This window comes from Branchiostoma floridae, chromosome 2 (genome assembly GCF_000003815.2).
Source record: "Branchiostoma floridae strain S238N-H82 chromosome 2, Bfl_VNyyK, whole genome shotgun sequence".
Lineage (NCBI taxonomy): Eukaryota > Metazoa > Chordata > Leptocardii > Amphioxiformes > Branchiostomatidae > Branchiostoma > Branchiostoma floridae.
Window position 1 is genome coordinate 33,049,648 of NC_049980.1, and position 15,025 is coordinate 33,064,672.

The window sequence follows — 15,025 nt, forward strand, 5'->3', positions numbered from 1 at the left end:
CAAGGGGAACTTTATCAAAAGTTCTCACTGTTCTGAAAGGTATAGTATGACATCAATGATTTGGTAGTTATTCAGTTCTTGTAAATGTGTTACTACCCAGTTGATGCGAGGCTTTATTTATTCATTCATGTTTTCTTTTATTATTAACTAAGCCTTCATTACCTGTGCCTGGATAATCTGTACCTTTGTTCATATATGTTTACTGAATAAAGTGCTAGGAAATTGAAAAAAAAGGAACTTACGTGGCAAGCATGAGGCGAGGTTCGTCCCCTTTCCCCAGTAGTGGGCACCAGTCCATGGCAGCTACAGGTGAGGCGTGCGGGATGATGTACACTAGGGTCCACGTGTCGCAGTTACACCCCCACAGCTTCAGGCACACGTCTTCAGCTAGCGTCGCAAGCAGGTGGCCTGTAGGGTCCCAGGTCAGGCCTGAGATGGAGGTCTGCAGAGGAAATAGGTTTGTTTTAACATCAATTCTATGTTTTTCTCTTTTACAACTTTTACTTGTACCAAAAATCATTGCAATCCCAAGATTGGTTCTGGAGATATAACGCCCCTTCCACACACACCCATGCTACCTGCATTTTATGCAGGTAAATACTCAACATTAGAAGAAAAGTATGTCAATGCTGACCTCATGTGCCTCGATAGTCTTGATGGCGTCCTGATCATAGGGGTCCTTAACACACATCCGCACCTTGCCGTCGGAGTAGCCGATAGCGAACTTGCCGTGCTCGTCATACCAGGCAATGGCACACACAGGCACTGGAAAATAATAAATAAACAAAATGCAACATTAGAAGATAGTGGCTATGGCCGTAGCGCTTTGATACACCTGTTCCCTTGATCTCGGAAGGGCAGTCGAGTCAACTTACTTAGATGGGAGACTACCAAGGAAAAATGGTGTCTAGTAAATACTTCTTTCTTGTGCTTCACTTGTCCTGTGTTTGTGGGTACTACCTACCTACCTAGTCCCTTCACCTCCAGGTCGTTGGGGGGACAAGGTACCCAAGAAGATGGAGAGTAGCCACAACTCAACATACAATAAAACAAACAAACAAACAAACAAACCTTCCTTCCTGTAGCAGTGCTCGAGTTCCTCCCTGTTGAAAGTTGAGCTGTCCAGAACCTCCACGAGATACAATAAAACAAACAAACAAACAAACAAACCTTCCTTCCTGTAGCAGTGCTCAAGCTCCACCCTGTTGAAAGTCGAGCTGTCCAGGACCTCCACGAGATACAATACAACAAACAAACAAACAAACAAACCTTCTTTCCTGTAGCAGTGTTCCAGTTCCACCCTGTTGAAAGTTGAGCTGTCCAGGACCTCCACGAGCGCGAGAGAGCCGTCCAGGCGACCAATCAGGAGCATGTCGGTGCCCGAGATGCCGCGCCCGTCCAGGAGCCCCTTGTTCTGCGGCCACGTGATCGCCGTGACCCAGCAGGGCTGGAGGTCAAGGTGGCCGCGGCCGCCTGGAAATGGGAAGAAAACTTATCTTAATGATACATCAAACTATTTTATACAACAAAGTTTGCTACTTGGGGAGCTTTCGGAAACATTCTGCCTATTTTTCAACCTAGCAGATCTCGCCTTGGATTTCTTTTTATCATGTGACTGACAATATTAGATAGATTATCATGTGACAAGACAGACACAGTTATAAACAAGTTTGATATAGTGATGCTCCCTGTCCCTGTTCAAAGTGCTGCATTGTCTACTCCCCCACACCAAGCACTGTGACTGTAAATGAAAAACTTGAAATGAGCACAATAACTGAGTACCTAACACCAAGGAGGTTAAAAAAAAGGAGCCTGTCTTTAACCAGATGTTGGGTAGACAACTGTGAGATTTTTAGCGGACAGAGAACTATCAGATTGTTATCGTAATCATGTTACGATTTTCTACTCAACATTCATGTAGGTAAAATCAACGACCTATGTAAATATAAAAAACAATGAAGACCACTCAACTGACCTGCCACAGACCATATGTTGACCATGTTCTCCATGGTAGCGGCCAGCAGTCGGCCGTTAGCGTTCCAGCACACGTGGGACAGCTGACTGCCCATCAGGTCGTCGGCCGAGCTCGGGTCCTCCTCAGACTTGTTGAAGACGCAAGTCTGCTGTAGGATGTGCTGGGAGCGCGACGACACGTTCCAGACGCGGACAGTCCCGTCGCAACCGCTCGTGGCTAGAAGGCTCTTTCTGTTAGTTTGGAGAAAGAGAGAGAGAGATGTTTTATTGAATCAAAAACTCTTTTGCAGCACAAATCCCAATACTGTTTTAATTTGTCTGTCTGCAACGCTTTTTATGAACTGTGTTATTGCTTCTATTTTAACCACTTTGATGTTAACGGTTTGTAATGACAAGTCGCAATTCAGCCGTATGGCTGCAATGTCATTGTCAGTTAGTTGAATTTCGAAATAGACCAGTCATATAAATAGCTGAATTGTAGTCTCTTACAATGGGTGAAAGGTGATTTTAACACTTTAAAAGTATCGGGATAAAATGTCATAATCATTGACGGAGTAAAAATACAGGCAAGTGCAAGAATCCTTTCAGTTTATCTTCGGCCCTTCCTTATCTATGATCACTACTGTTTAGAATACATGTTTTTAAGCCTCAATTTCAAAATCGTCTTTCAGAAATAAAAAAAAACATGAGAACAATGTGTAGAACAATGTCATCATGCTGTCCCCAGACTGATCAGCTATGGGACTGATGGATGGATGGCTTAAGCTAACCTGGAGTTCCAGACACAGGACACGACCTGGCGGAGGGCTGGGACCGAGGGTGATGCGGAATACACCGTGCTATATTTTATTTATGTCATACCCACCTAAGAAAACCCACGTTTTGATGCGAAATGCGCCAGAAGTTGAACAAATTTGGTGCCCTCGAACAAAAAGTGTTGCAACAGCAACGTTCCAACGTCCGAATCAGGTATTCGAATTGCCAACTGTGCCACACTCGCCCGAGGCAACATTCTTCAGATGTTGGGTAGTACAATGTAACTGTTACATATTCTGAACAGAGTGCCTCCAGAAAAGGCAAGTTATGGACATACTGTGGTCATGATATTTGAGTGGTAGATAGTTCTTGAGACATGATCTTGCAATAAAGTCATGTATTATTCCAAAACTAACCTTGCATTCCAGACACAGGACACGACCCTGTTCTGGTGCGCCTCCAGCTTGTTGGTGGCACATTTGGGCAGGTCTCCGGCCAGGTCCGCAGCAGTCTCTGGCACACACCTGCATTGCACATACAGGACAGTACATGTACATTTTGTATTCATGTACGGGCTTTTCATTGACAACATAACAATCATAATTTGACTTCCTCTGCAACCATGTTGGGTGATTTGATCAAGCAATGGCACCTCCGTGTGTTTTACAGTCGTACACCTCACCTCACCTCACCGGTCCACAGTCGTACGCAGTAACCAACATACCACAGATGACATAAAATGAAAAGTCAGTATATGATGAATGTCATCTATCACCTAGTCTAACTAACTGGGGCACCACAGAAGACCTGATAACCAGTTTTCTCCACTCTTCTTGCCATGGTTTTATTTTTTTATTTTATGTTCATCTTAATGTTTTACTTCATGTCAGTCCATTCCCTGATATTATCCTCCCATCCTTACTCCCTGGACAGTTCCTTGCGTGATATGTCGATAAAGATTAGACATCCATGTAATAAGATTCCAAAAAGCAATTACTGACAAGCAACTGGATACGATTTTGGAAACAGTCAGACGTTTCAACTGGAATCCACCAGGTTTTGTCAGTAACACTGAAGTGATCTGGAAGAAACTGGTCTTTTATACTCTAACTATGAATGAAGACAATTTTAGATGTCCAATAAGAAACGTTGTATTGTAAGACAATTTTAGGCTGAAGACAATTTGGATTCAGCCTGCTTGCTAGAGTAATTGCTTTTTGGCATATCCTTGCATGGTAGTTTTGGCTGGCCATGGTTAGGAGGTCTCTGTATGGCCTTACATTTGTACTGCGTGTACATTGTATACAAAGCTGCATCTGCTGGAGCCACCTCACACGTTGCATACAGTTGCCCCTGTGAGACTTAGTGCTCCAATAGACGAGAGGGTGGAGAAGGAATTGCACACCCCTCCTTCACCATAAAAAGTCATGTGCAGGTCAGGCAAACAGGCAAATGTCTGTCTGCCTCCTCGTCTGTCAGATCGACAGGAGAAAAAAAAATCAAAAAAATCGTATATTAGCACCCACCTTCCCTCCTGGCTCTGTGCTGCCAGGCTCCTCAGTAGCTGCTGTGCCGCCCACTGCCGGTGTTGGGAGGACAGCCGTGTGGACAGGCAGCAGGCAGCGAGCGCGTTGGCCAGGTGCAGGGGGCCTAGTCTGGGCGGGTGCATCGGGCTGGGGGGGCCGGACGAGGAGGCTGTGTCCTGGGCCTTACTGGTGTCTTGCTCTGCAATAGAACATAACAATGCACATTGTATGCATTTGTTTGGTCCGTTGTCTATTCAAGAAAAAACTCAAATTGGCCTGCTGGCTGATTTTTCGTTGGGGTCATGAGGGAACCCGTCTCCTGGGCCTTATGATTTCATGATACACTTCCAAGGGACTGCCCATAACTGGTAAAACAGAATACAATCTTAAGAGGCCATAAGCTATACAAATGAAATAACATTCAATTTCTTTTAATCTATGGCATGTATTTGCTCCTTTTACAGCTGCTTTGTACGATTAAAGGCATGATGGAAAACTTTCATTTTATTTTTGGAAACAGACGAAAATTGATACACGCGCGGATGTCATCCATAATCAAATCAACATGGACTTAACAGCAAATCAAAGTGGCAAGACACACAAAACTAAATCTTCTAACCAATTCATTTAACCTTTAACACACTGAAATAACCATTTGGCTACACAATCAATGGCTATGGTTATGGAGTTGGGCAGAGGATTTCACAAATCCAGAAGATTTAAAAATCTAAAACAGTTCATTCTTGCAATATTTGCCAAACTGGTAGTTACCTTTCAGGTCTTTCATCATGTCATTCATCTCATCGTAGGAATCCGAGGTGGAGAATAGCTGTCCGGAGGAGCCTTGCCTGGTGCCTGCCAGCAGGGACACCAGGGATTGGGTCACAGAGAAGCTGGGAGAGGACAGGGCCTTGTGGTCGGAGCTGGACGGGTCCTGGTCTCGCCGGGAGGTCCTCTTTCGGGGGTCCTCGATGGTGGAGAGGTTAACACCGGTGGCAGCAGACATCAGTTCCTAACAAGGGATTGAACATGGATTTTTCACAACAATCATACACACTTTTGAGATATACGTTCAGACTGAATTAGCAAAATATGGAACTTTATGGACAAATGTTATTTGTATCAATGGTTTATATGGGCTTTGTTTTACATAACTCTGAAGATATTAACCTGAGGCTAGGTAGAAAAACCCTCACTTCTGGTTCATTGCCAAGAACAACCAGCACAAAATGCTATAAAAGATTAATCATTAACTGTCTGTTGTTGATTCAGACCCTTGTAGTGTCTAGTGGTACATAGGTCAGCAGATTTCTTTGCTGTGTCAGTCTTGAGACAGCGTTTTTACCTGGCAGGACCTTTACGTTTGTCCAAAAGACAGGGGCAGCCCCAACTGAGATGCCCTTTCCGGGATTGAGCCAAGTCTCAAGGTTACTAATTGAACTCAACCGCAAGGCTGCTACAAGTTGAACTACAAGGACATCCGTAATCAACTATTATAATAATGAAAGTATGATAATTTAAACAGTTTGTGACCCGAACAATCAACCATGTACAAGTGACTTACCTGTGTGCACAGTTGTACCAGCATTCTGGAGGCGCCGGCGCTGTTGGCAGCCAGAGAGCCAATAGCAGCACTCAGGTACGTCAGACTGGTGGTCATTCCACTGGGCGTGGCCGTCGCGTTGCCATGGTCACTAGCATCGTCCGTTCCCATGACGAACTCCGCCCTCCCAGCGGCTGTCAGGCACATCAGGCGGACAAGCAGGCGGATGTCGGCCAAACCGAGAGCCTCCAGTCCTGCTGCCAGACTACAGGCCGATCCACTGCAGAACATGGACATTCGGAAAACAAGTTAGCATGAAAGCTCTGTTTATGTGTACAGACTTTCAAACATTCATCTTTCTTGACAGTGGACATAAATTTGCCTACTGCTAAGAGAAATAGTGCTGAGGAATACAGTTAAAATCTTTAGCTTTCAACAATCTGTGTTGGCATAATCCATATTGAAGTTTTTAACTGTCATTCAACACAAGAATTTTCTCACCTCGAATTTTCAGGAAAACTGGTGTTAATTTCGTCAGGTTGATAGAGCATACATGTAAGCTACTGGAGCTTTCTTTTTTGCAACCAGTTATGTCTCACATGCTGACGTTTTGATACCTATCGGAAACCATCCTCAGAGGTTCTGACTGGAGTGCTGCTTCTAGTTGCTATCAGCTAACTTTAGATTCTGGGTAACTATCGGATATATCATCAGACGTAGTTTCTCCCACCTGACAGACAGCAGAGACAGGGCTTTCATGACCATGGAGCGCGCCAGCAGGAATAAACAAACAAACAAAGCAGAAAAACAACAACCCACCTGACCGACAGCAGAGACAGGGCTTTCATGACCATGGAGCATGCCAGCAGGAATAAACAAACAAACAAACATCTCCCACCTGACAGACAGCAGAGACAGGGCCTTCATGACCATGGAGCACGCCAGCAGGAATAAACAAACAAACAAACAAAGCAGAAAAACAACAACCCACCTGACTGACAGCAGAGACAGGGCCTTCATGACCATGGAGCGCGCCAGCAGGAATAAACAAACAAACAAACAAACAAAGCAGATAAACAACAACCCACCTGACAGACAGCAGAGATAGGGCCTTCATGACCATTGAGAGTGCCAGCAGGAATTAACAAACAAACAAACAAAGCAGAAAAACAACAACCCACCTGACGGACAGCAGAGACAGGGCTTTCATGACCATGGAGCGCGCCAGCAGGATCTGTGCAGCACTTGTCGTCCTCCTCAGGGCAACCGCCCGGTCGTGGGGGTCAAGCAACATGGCCGCCTGCTCTCCCAAGGTCAGACGGCGAGGTCCCGGCAGTCCCAGACTCTGGCTGGATCTGGGGAGCTCTAGGGAAAAAGTTTACAAAGACAACATCTATCAGTGAAGGTCGAACAACATGGTCGCCTGCTCTCCCAAGGTCTATCGGCGAGGTCCTGGCAGTCCCAGACTCTGGCTGGATCTGGGGAGCTCTGTAGAGTGTACATAGAAAATACATTTATGCATCTATCAGAGAAGGTCGTGGCGTCAAGTAACATGCCCGCCTGCTCTCCCAAGGTCAGATGGAAGCTCTGGGAAAAAGGTTCATCATCATCATCATCATCATCATCCCATAGCTGAAAAAGGTTACATAGACAATATCTATCAGTGAAGGTTGTGGGGGTCAAGCAACATGGCCGCCTGCTCTCCAAAGGTCAATCGGCGAGGTCCTGGCAGTCCCAAACTCTGGCTGGACATGGGGAGCTCTGTAGAGATGACATAGAAAATACATTATGTATCTATTAGTGAAGGTCGCGGGGGTCAAGCAACATAGCCCCGCCTGCTCCCCCAAGGTCAAACGGTCAAATGAGTACCTCACTTTGGTTAGGGACATCCTCTCAAATAGAATATAAAGCTGTATGCCTCGTGTTTGAGGAGAGCCACACTTCGAGCATGTTAAAGATCCCACCACACCACACAAAAAGAGCTAAAGGTCCATCCCAGTTTGAGTGGACCAAACCTTTGTCTTTTATTCAGATTGTAACAAAAAAACCTTACAGTCCAATCTTTTACTGTTTGTACCTACCGTACAACTTACAACTGGTATTATTATATACCGTAATGAGTATGAGAATTGCAGAGCTGGAAAGTCGATGAGTAATAAAATCTACAAGAAGATTACTATACCAAACTGGGACTAAAGCTATATGAGTACCTGTTGAGAGATTGGACTCCTCTGCCATTGATGCCACGGTAGACTTGGCCCCCAGCGGATCGCTGTCCGTGAACTGGACTGGGTCGGGGACGACCCGCCGATCGTTCAGACCCAGGGAGCCCATGATGGCCTCGAAACTCTCGATGGCGGCAAACCTGTTCCCCTCCAGGTCGCCGAAATCCATCTCATCTGGCAAGAAACAACGGAAAAACACATCGATATTACTAGTCAATCTATAGGTCACAAGAATTTGATTTCAATTGGTTTCTCAGATTTAAAAACAATGTGCTTATAACATAACAAAAACAAAGTCTGAGGACCAGGTTTTTGCATTCAGTTAATGGGGCGAAAACAATCATACTCAATTTTTTACCAGCCTTCTGCTTTTATGATACCTGTTTGCTATATTTTCACCGTAAAATGTCAGAAAACCATTGACGTGACCAATTACCATAAAAGCCAAGTACCAAAAACACCTTTGGTACAAATAGGCAAATGAATAACTATAAATGCAGAAACTTTCGCGGTGGTTTAATGTTTGCAGATTTCGCAGTGGCTGTTTCAAACTTAAACTTAAAACCACCGCGAACATTTTTCCATCGCAGTAAGAGACTACAGTGCATGGTGCTACGCGAACTTAAAACCACTGCAAAAAGTCCCTTTTCCCACTAACGCAAAATCAAATGCATTTACAGTATTGCTGATGTACATGTAATAGCACGATCTGATGGCCAGTAGACTTTCAGTAAGGCGACAAAACTTTCTAAATGACCTCACGATAGTTAACTGTACAGACTGACAATGAAATTTACCCTTTCTTTCTAAACACATACATGTGTACTGTCATTAACCTTCGGCCCTACTAAGGCAGCCGTTTGGCACCAAATCTGTATTGGTTAAAAGGTTAGGCAGCAGCGAGTAGGTTAATATCCTAATGAGACTTTACCTTCATAGCTTCCGTCCACTCTGCCAACAAGGTCAGGAGATAGTTTGACACTGGAGGTGGACCTGAAAACACAACAGTGATAAATGATTTAATGTTAGCATTTATCATTCACTATCAGCACTGGTGTTCATTTACTTTGTATACAATGATGTCGAAGTCATGAATATAACCCACTGAATTTGTATTCTGTTATGGGCTCCCTTGGAAGAAATCAGGCCCAGACATATTCAGCTTCAGTTCAAGATTGATACATAAATAAGACATATGGGATACCCACCTGTCTGGACTGGTGGCATCGGCATACACAATATCCCTCTGTGCCCCTTCAGCAAGGTACCTGCAAAGCAAGGCTGATGTTACGAACCAACCTCGGATGTACTTGCATGGACCTGGAAGACTGCACTAGTGTGAGCTTGAGCCTCCCTCACCTCCATGCGGTTAGAGCATTGATCTTAAGACAGTGTAAGAGTCATCTACTGTCTTAAAACCAAGCACTAATCATTTCTTACGGTGGGGACACGCCAGATTATTATCGTCCTCATTAGCGTTAATGAGCCAACCGGCACCAAAATCGGATGTCCACCCAAAGCGTAAGCATGACTGTAATAAATCATGCCTTGTGTGCATTTTGGCATCACTGTTATTACATAAATCTTACAAATGAATGCAGGTACTGTTTATGCAGACAAATTTCTTAATTACGAATAACTGCGCATGCTTTGATAGTTTTACCATGAAAGTTCATCTGTGTCGGCAAATGTCATTAATGGATAAACTGAACTTAAACTAACCAAAACCCCAAATTTTCAGCTGACTCTGTCAGCCTTGTTCATGGAGTGGACCCAGTCACTTGTCTCGGACGTCACCTTTGGGAAGCTAAAGTAGACAGGTCCATTCCGTGAACAAGGCTGACAGAGTCAGCTGAAAATTTGGCGTAAGTCCCAACTTATTTGTAGCATTGGTTAGTTAAAGTTCAGTTTATCCAAAATGCTTTGATAGGAATGAACCCCAAGTCTACCTTTCTCTGCACTCCCCACACAGCAGGTAGTACGGGCTGCCGGTGCCACAGGTCCCGCCGAACCACCCGTCCACGTAGGAACCGTTGCTACGGTAACCCTGGCGGCCACAGCTGCCCCCGCAGCCGCGGTGGTGCGTGCGCATGTGCCGGTTGAACTGGGCGGTGGTGGTCCCACACAGCTCGCACAGGACTGGCTCGTCACCCTGCTCTGCCTCGCGGGCATACTGGGCAAACAAGAAATGCTTTTTAAAAAGAAGGCAATGCAACCGCGGTGATGCGTGCGCATGTGCCGGTTGAACTGGGAGGTGGTGGTCCCGCACAGCTCACACAGGACAGGCTCGTCACCCTGCTCAGCCTCTCGTGCATACTGTGCAAGAAATTTGGGCGGAAAATATCTTTTAATACCTAGACGTTTCGGTGATTATTTGTCACCTTCATTCCTTGGGGCAATTCTTACTTTGGAGCTACATAGCCCCAACATCTCCCTCTCTAACTGTATCTCCCGAACATGTCCTCTGTGACTTCTTTCATTGAACACCACAGTTAGGACACTTTGTCCTACAATTTGCACTGGTAAAAATAAAGACCTGTTCCTAATCCTATGAACTGGTGCCTACTTTTACTTGTGCTTGATGTTACCTTTAGGTTCACAGCCCTACACAATGTACACTTACCAAAAGAGTAAGGGTCCTTTCAGGAGTGAATGGATCAAACCTAACAGTCTTTGCTGACATTCTGAAGAGGTGACAGTCACCTGTTATGCCTTCTACAAATTGTGCTAAATTTCAAAAAATAAAGAACGGGAACCACTGGCCTAGCATCTCCCTCTCTGAGGTGATCTCCCGGCCCAACATGTCCTCCATGACTTCTTTCATCATTGAAGACCACAGTATAGTATAGGTAACTTTGTCCTAAACCTCTGTACCCAGATATCTGTACCAGTACTTGTGCTTGACGTTTTTTTTAGATACGGAGCCCTACATCATGCTTATCGAACTAGGCCTAGGGTCCCTTCTAGGAGTGAGTGGATCAAACCTTAAAGTCCGGTCCCCACAAAAGTGGTGGTTAATTTCAATAAAGAACTAAATGACGGTCTGACTAACCTCTGGGAACCACAGCCCCAGCATCTCCCTCTCCGAGGTGATCTCCCGGCCAAACATGTCCTCCATCACCTCCTCATCGATGTCCATGTCCTCGTCCAGGGCCAGCCGGTCGTAGATGCCCTCCCGCCCCGGCTCCTGGTCGTCAGCCTCGCGGCCCTCGTTACGCCCGAGGAACACTGCAAGGGAAGGGGCAAGTTGACTTATCAATACATCAATGAAGGTTAGACATCCAGGTAATAAGATACGCCATAAAGCAGTTACTCAGGCAACTGGATATGATTTTGGAAATGGTTACTAATAGTTGTTTCAGACAACTGACAAAAGACATCAGATGGTGTCTGAAATGTTTGACTGCTTCCCAAACCATATCCAGCTGCTTGAGTAACTGCTTTTTGGCGTTGGCTTATCAATGTTATATATGTCATATATGCAAGTTGTAACGTAATATATGTAAGGGAAGAGACGGCAATTCTTGCTGGTGCAGATTGCTATTAACATCTCTGTCAACAGAGATCACTGTCCAAGTCTCTTTGGGGATTGCAATCAGAGATACATCGACTTTTGCGTTGATTTATTCATGTCTTAACTTCGTGGTTGGAACTGCAGTGTAGTAGTAAAAGATTGGGAATGCACATTAACAGTGATTTGAATTGTTTCAACCATGAATTTAAGACATGAAAAAAAAATCAATGACAATGGAGGCTATATACAGGTTTGGTAACCACAAAAATAATACCACAGAAGAAGTTTCAAGGTTTCCAGTATGCTAGTCTTATAGATGATTCCCATTTTGATAAAGGCAACAAAGTCAATATCATTATGACACTGTTACCATGTTACATCCTAGAGTTTAAACCATACCCATTTTGATAAAGGCACCATGGTCAATACTATAATTATACTGTTACATGTACCATGTTGTGTTATATTACATGTACCATGTTGTGTTATATTACATGTACCATGTTGTGTTATATTACATGTACCATGTTGTGTTATATTTTAGACCACTACTATTTTGACTAAGGCACCACAGTCAATATTATACTGTTACCATGTTGAGTTCTATGTTTTAGACCATATTATCCATTTTGATAAAGGCACTACGTTCAATACTGTTACCACGTTGTGATCTGAGGCTCTCACCGGAGTGACTGGGGATAGTCGACATGAAGCTGCGAATGTCTGCCATGCGGGGTCGGGACGGAGCTACTGGGGCTGGATACACACACCGACAGTCATGATGATATGGGATATCTATTTATTTACTAGCTCATTTACTTTTGGGGAAACTACTGAAGTTACTGTTTCTGGGTGCTGAATAGAATAGTGTAGCATTAACATTTGGTTTTTGTGTTAGTACTGCTTTGGTGCAAGATATATAGTCACTGTGGCTATTGCTTAAAATTTATAGTTTGTGATTAAGAGGTTGTGCAGTGCTTCACCACCTTGTTAGACACCAGGGTGATTTTATTGAAATGAACCTATAATTATCATAATTCACCACAATAATGTATGTCAGGTTCATGATCGCAATCTGGCCGATTCTGACGGTAGAGACTCTTACCGGAGTTTGTAAATTTGATGTCATTTCCTTAAAAGGCAAAATTCTTCAACTTTGACACAAGCAACTTTAGATCAACAGACAGTTTGTGATCAGAGAGTTGCAATAGTGCTTTTCAAGCTGGAAGCTACCAGTAGAACTTTGATAGACTGCAATTATTACACTGACATACATTAAATTTTGCTTTATAGAACCCCTTTCTGATAACTGTTTGACTATCTTTACCATGCCGCGCTCTGTGCCCCTCACCAGATTGGTTGGTCATGGTCATGAAGCTCCGGATGTCCGCCATGCCCCTTGACCTTTCTCCCATCATGCTCCTGCGGCCGGACAGTGTTCTCTGGGGCGGCTCGGGGCGGGGCTCCTGGCGCAGCTCCTGTCGTTCCTCTGGCTCAGGGCTGTGGGGTCAAACACAGGGGTGGGGTCAGTACATCAGACCAGATCCACTTGATGGTCGTATCCAGTTGCAATGAGTGATTGCTTTTTGGTGTGTACAATGTACATGACTTAAAACAAGAACTGTAAATACGCCAAAAAGCAGTTACTCATGATTTTGGAAACGGTCATACAATCATATCCAGTTGCTTGAGTAACTGCTTTTTGGCATATATTTACCTGGATGTCTAATCTTCATCAACGTAGAACTGTAAATAGCTATGCTACGTCAGAAAAGTTTTGGTAATTATGAATAAATCTGCAGAAAAATAGATAAAAAGATATTGCGTAAAGTAAAATCTGTTTCATTGTATATGGTAAGAGCTTCAACATTGAATGGCTTTGTGACACAGTAACAACATGATACAAATGACTGGAATTCATTAACCTAAAACACAACATAATATAAGAATAGGAGAAGATTTCACAGATTTACTAATGTTAGTCTGAAAGTTTGGTGCTTGGTAACTTCAAGATTTTTAAGATTCATATTGTATTTGTATTTTGTAGTTGACTGTACTAACGTGACAGTACTTTTTGTTGCATGAAAAAAGCTTACCTCCTGTCTGTCCTATCTGGAGGAGTATCCTCTCTAGCAGCATCAGTGACTGTCCCTCTGCCCTCCTGAGCCTCTGCTCCCTCCGGTCCAGGCGCAGCCTCCTCCTCCTCCTCACACGGGTGCTCCACCATCCAGGTGGCCAGGACCGCCACGCGCCGGGGGTCCGCGTCGCCACGGGAACCGGTGGCCGCGATGGCTCGCTGGATGTGCTTCATGGTGAACCCCATCTCCAGCAGCTGGGGGGCGATGGGCGGGGGAGGGGGGGACGGGGATCGGGGGCGGGGCGGGGCTACAGGGGCTGGACAACAGCAACAACGAGTTCAATAATAAGTTATATTCTGTGTTCCTTTCAATATAAAGACATGACTTATCATTTCATAAGCTACAGGGGCTGGACAACAGGAACATTGACAACAGTTAGCAGTGTTCCTTCCGATATACCTGACTTACCGGTATTATTCTATAAGCTACAGGGGCTGGACATACAGCAACATTGTCACCATGAATAACAGTGCCTCATACTTCATACACTCCAACCAATAAAATAAGTGAATAAGGTTAAATACATTACTGGTTAAACATGTCATCTACGGCTTTTCTGTGGCTTACAATATAGACAGCATGAACATGATATTGTGAAATTAGTTGGCAATAGTTTTAAACCAAAATTATATGATGTAAACAGTTTCTGAACTAGAGCTATATACTGAAAGGTAAGGGGCCCCAGCTAGGACATGATGTGAGGGATTGAACTCATCATTTTTGATGGTGATGTAAAGCGAGCAACCCTGTAGATGATGGGGCCATCTGGCATCAATCTGCACGTAAAAGTACCCGACACACTTATCGAGAAGAGTATGGTTGACTTCGAGTGCTTAGCTGAAAGCAAAAGCTGTACTGATTACTCTACCAGCTACTTGCCTCAGTCTAAATCACCTCAGTTAAAGATGAAAGGAGTAGAATAAGAAGAAAGGGGTGCGTCTTACCTTCCATCCGTGAGGGAGGGCGTGGTGGTAGCTGCGACCTCATTGGTGGCGGCGGGCCACCAAAGGTCGGCGAGGTCGGAGGTGACCGCGTCCTAGGAGACAAATATGGCGGGGTCTGTGAGCGTCGTGGGCGAGGGGGGATGACCAGGGGGGGTGGTACGCTCGCTCGCATGTGGGGGGTGGGACCTCGCATTATGCGGCCAAGGCTGCAGGAGATTAAGCAGGGATGCAGATCAACTAGGAGCACTCACTCATGCAATAAAAAAATCCATGGTGCAATCAGGGTTATAGCCAGCGTCCATCCTTCAGTCCTTTGACGGAATTTTGCTGCCCATTCCGTCCTCTGTGATGAGGATGGACAAAAATCGGCATATGAAGATTAATTGAACCAAGCTGAGTCTACCA

At 44.7% G+C, this 15,025-nt stretch overlaps 1 protein-coding gene across 1 annotated transcript in view; it reads right to left on the reverse strand.

Moving 5' to 3' along the window:
* The window catches only part of LOC118409197 (probable E3 ubiquitin-protein ligase HERC1), a 241,474-nt gene that overhangs the window by 22,853 nt on the left and 203,596 nt on the right, over positions 1-15,025 (reverse strand). Inside the window, exons 54-71 of the mRNA XM_035810066.1 lie at positions 14,621-14,826; positions 13,635-13,932; positions 12,866-13,038; positions 12,223-12,294; positions 11,077-11,252; positions 9,974-10,197; positions 9,233-9,292; positions 8,956-9,017; positions 8,010-8,198; positions 6,981-7,164; positions 5,821-6,079; positions 5,028-5,268; positions 4,257-4,455; positions 3,147-3,254; positions 1,976-2,205; positions 1,270-1,473; positions 635-765; positions 243-442 (exon numbers count right to left, since the gene is read on the reverse strand). Coding sequence (XP_035665959.1) covers positions 243-442; positions 635-765; positions 1,270-1,473; positions 1,976-2,205; positions 3,147-3,254; positions 4,257-4,455; positions 5,028-5,268; positions 5,821-6,079; positions 6,981-7,164; positions 8,010-8,198; positions 8,956-9,017; positions 9,233-9,292; positions 9,974-10,197; positions 11,077-11,252; positions 12,223-12,294; positions 12,866-13,038; positions 13,635-13,932; positions 14,621-14,826 — 3,216 coding nt within the window. The remainder of the gene's footprint in view (positions 1-242; positions 443-634; positions 766-1,269; positions 1,474-1,975; positions 2,206-3,146; positions 3,255-4,256; positions 4,456-5,027; positions 5,269-5,820; positions 6,080-6,980; positions 7,165-8,009; positions 8,199-8,955; positions 9,018-9,232; positions 9,293-9,973; positions 10,198-11,076; positions 11,253-12,222; positions 12,295-12,865; positions 13,039-13,634; positions 13,933-14,620; positions 14,827-15,025) is intronic.